We start from the raw sequence: 2,122 nt of genomic DNA on the forward strand, positions 1-2,122 counted from the left end.
AAAATTAAAATACTGTTCTTGAGGAAGAAAGATTCTGAAAAAAACAATCAGTCTTGTCACACTGAGAACTAATAACCTTGAGGAATAGGAGGCTTACATGCTAACTGAGAACAATGTCTTCCCAGCATTTCAGTGAAGCTAGACCATGGTAAATACTGCCTAAGACATGGGATCAAGCAAAGATAGCATGATGAAATGGGGAGGAAGGTCACAGGAAGAGAGTAGGCTGTGGAAAAGGAAGGAGGTGGATTACTTTGTTATCCCATGCAAACAAGTGTCTGAAGATCCAGGTGGATCTTTACTGTGAGGAACAGCCGGCCCCTATGATGGTGTAAGGCAAGGAATTGAAGAACCACATAGCAGATGAATAAGGCATGGAAAGAAAGAGTCCTAATGTGTGTTTCAGTGAGGTCACAGAAGAGCTGTTAGTACCTTTTTGATTGGGAAGAGCAGATGTCTATGTTAGGTGCGGATGGTTTGCATTGTAGGAGTTAAATGCTAAATACTGGTAATCAAAATTCTTTTTAGTCATTGTTAAAGTTGAATCTCAGATATTATCTATATTTACATAATAGTTCTTTTGTTTTTTGAGGATCAATCTTCAAGTTTTATGCATGAAATAGTATACCACCTTGCTGTGGCCTCAACCACATTTTGTTAATTCAATGAAATGCAGATATTCATTATTTACTGAAATTCATGAAACATTTATTAATGATTACATTTTTAGTTTTTCTTATTTTAAATTGCTATAAATCAATTTAATAATTTTTGCAAAGTGGGCAGTGAAGTTTACAAGTAGAAAGAACAATAAAGGAAACCTAAAACATATTTCTATGTAAATCCATGAATTCATACTTAATAGTCTTGTTTTTCATTCTTTCTTTCTTCTCCGTTGTCACACAGTTTCATGTAGACCTCGAATAAGTACACTCTAAGATTCTCCTACTCCAAACTCATGCCTGTCATGTAATGGTGGGGATGAACATGGGGCTTCAGGCATGTAAAACAATACTCTTTCAAATATGCTACATGCCTAGGAAAATGATTCATAACTTGATGTTATGGAAGCCACTTCATTCCTAATTTCATCTCAAATAGCTACAGCATTATTTGTTGTCACTAAGGCTCCTGCTTCTGAGTTCATGATATAGCTGGAAGACATGCAAATAATGGTCCCCTCTCATCTTGAAAACCAGCCCTGGTGCTGCAGCTCTTTCAGAGGCATCCAACTCTGAACTCACAGGTCCACCCATTCTGTGGTGATCACTGAACACTCAACATCCAGCATAGAGATGAGACTGTGCTGGATTTTCCTTGTTGCTCTTTTAAAAGGTAATTTATGCATAAGAAAAGATACTGTGTGGGTGGACATGAGTGAGAGGGACAGTGGTCATTTTTGAAACTTTACTGACAGGAATCTCTTTTCACAGGTGTCCAGTGTGAGGTGAAGCTGGTGGAGTCTGGGGGAGGCTTGGTGCAGCCTGGAAAGACCCTGAAACTCTCCTGTGCAGCTTCTGGATTCACCTTCAGTGACTACTGGATGAACTGGGTTCGCCAGGCTCCAGGAAAGGGACTGGAGTGGGTTGCACAAATTAGAAACAAAGGTAACAATTATGCAACGTACTATGCAGCATCTGTGAGTGGCAGATTCACCATCTCAAGAGACGACTCCAAAAGCAGTGTTTACCTGCAAATGAACAGCTTAAGAGCCGATGACACCGCCATTTATTACTGTACTAGAGACACAGTGAGACGACTTCAATGTGAACCTTGACAAAAAAAAGTCCTAGCTGGAGCGCTCAAAACCAGCAGGGGGCGCAGAGCGTACAGGGAAACCAGCACATTGCAGGAACAGATGAAGACATACTTTGACGCTGGTTCTGAGGTCTCAGCTGTTACTCCATCTTAAGGATTTCCATGAATGTTTCTTGCACTTGTGGTCTATAGAAGCCTGGAGATCAGAGGGTGGAGCTAGCAACTAGTTAACCACAGAAACCAGGCAGTGGTGTCACATGCCTTTTATCCCAGCACTTGGGAAGTAGACAAAGACATAAGGTGGTATGTAGACAGGGTCTCAGGCTTTTTCGTTTCTGGAATACAGCAGGTAGGAAGCAAGTGG

At 40.8% G+C, this 2,122-nt stretch overlaps 1 gene segment (V, D, J or C); it reads left to right on the top strand.

Moving 5' to 3' along the window:
- The first annotated feature begins 1,173 nt into the window (after positions 1 to 1,173).
- Positions 1,174 to 1,777, top strand: LOC101844369. The segment is given in 2 exon segments: positions 1,174 to 1,335; positions 1,434 to 1,777. Coding segments are annotated over 2 exon segments (384 nt in total).
- Positions 1,778 to 2,122: the final 345 nt, after the last annotated feature.

This window comes from Mesocricetus auratus, unplaced genomic scaffold (assembly GCF_017639785.1).
Source record: "Mesocricetus auratus isolate SY011 unplaced genomic scaffold, BCM_Maur_2.0 Super-Scaffold_15014, whole genome shotgun sequence".
Classification (NCBI taxonomy): Eukaryota; Metazoa; Chordata; class Mammalia; order Rodentia; family Cricetidae; genus Mesocricetus; species Mesocricetus auratus.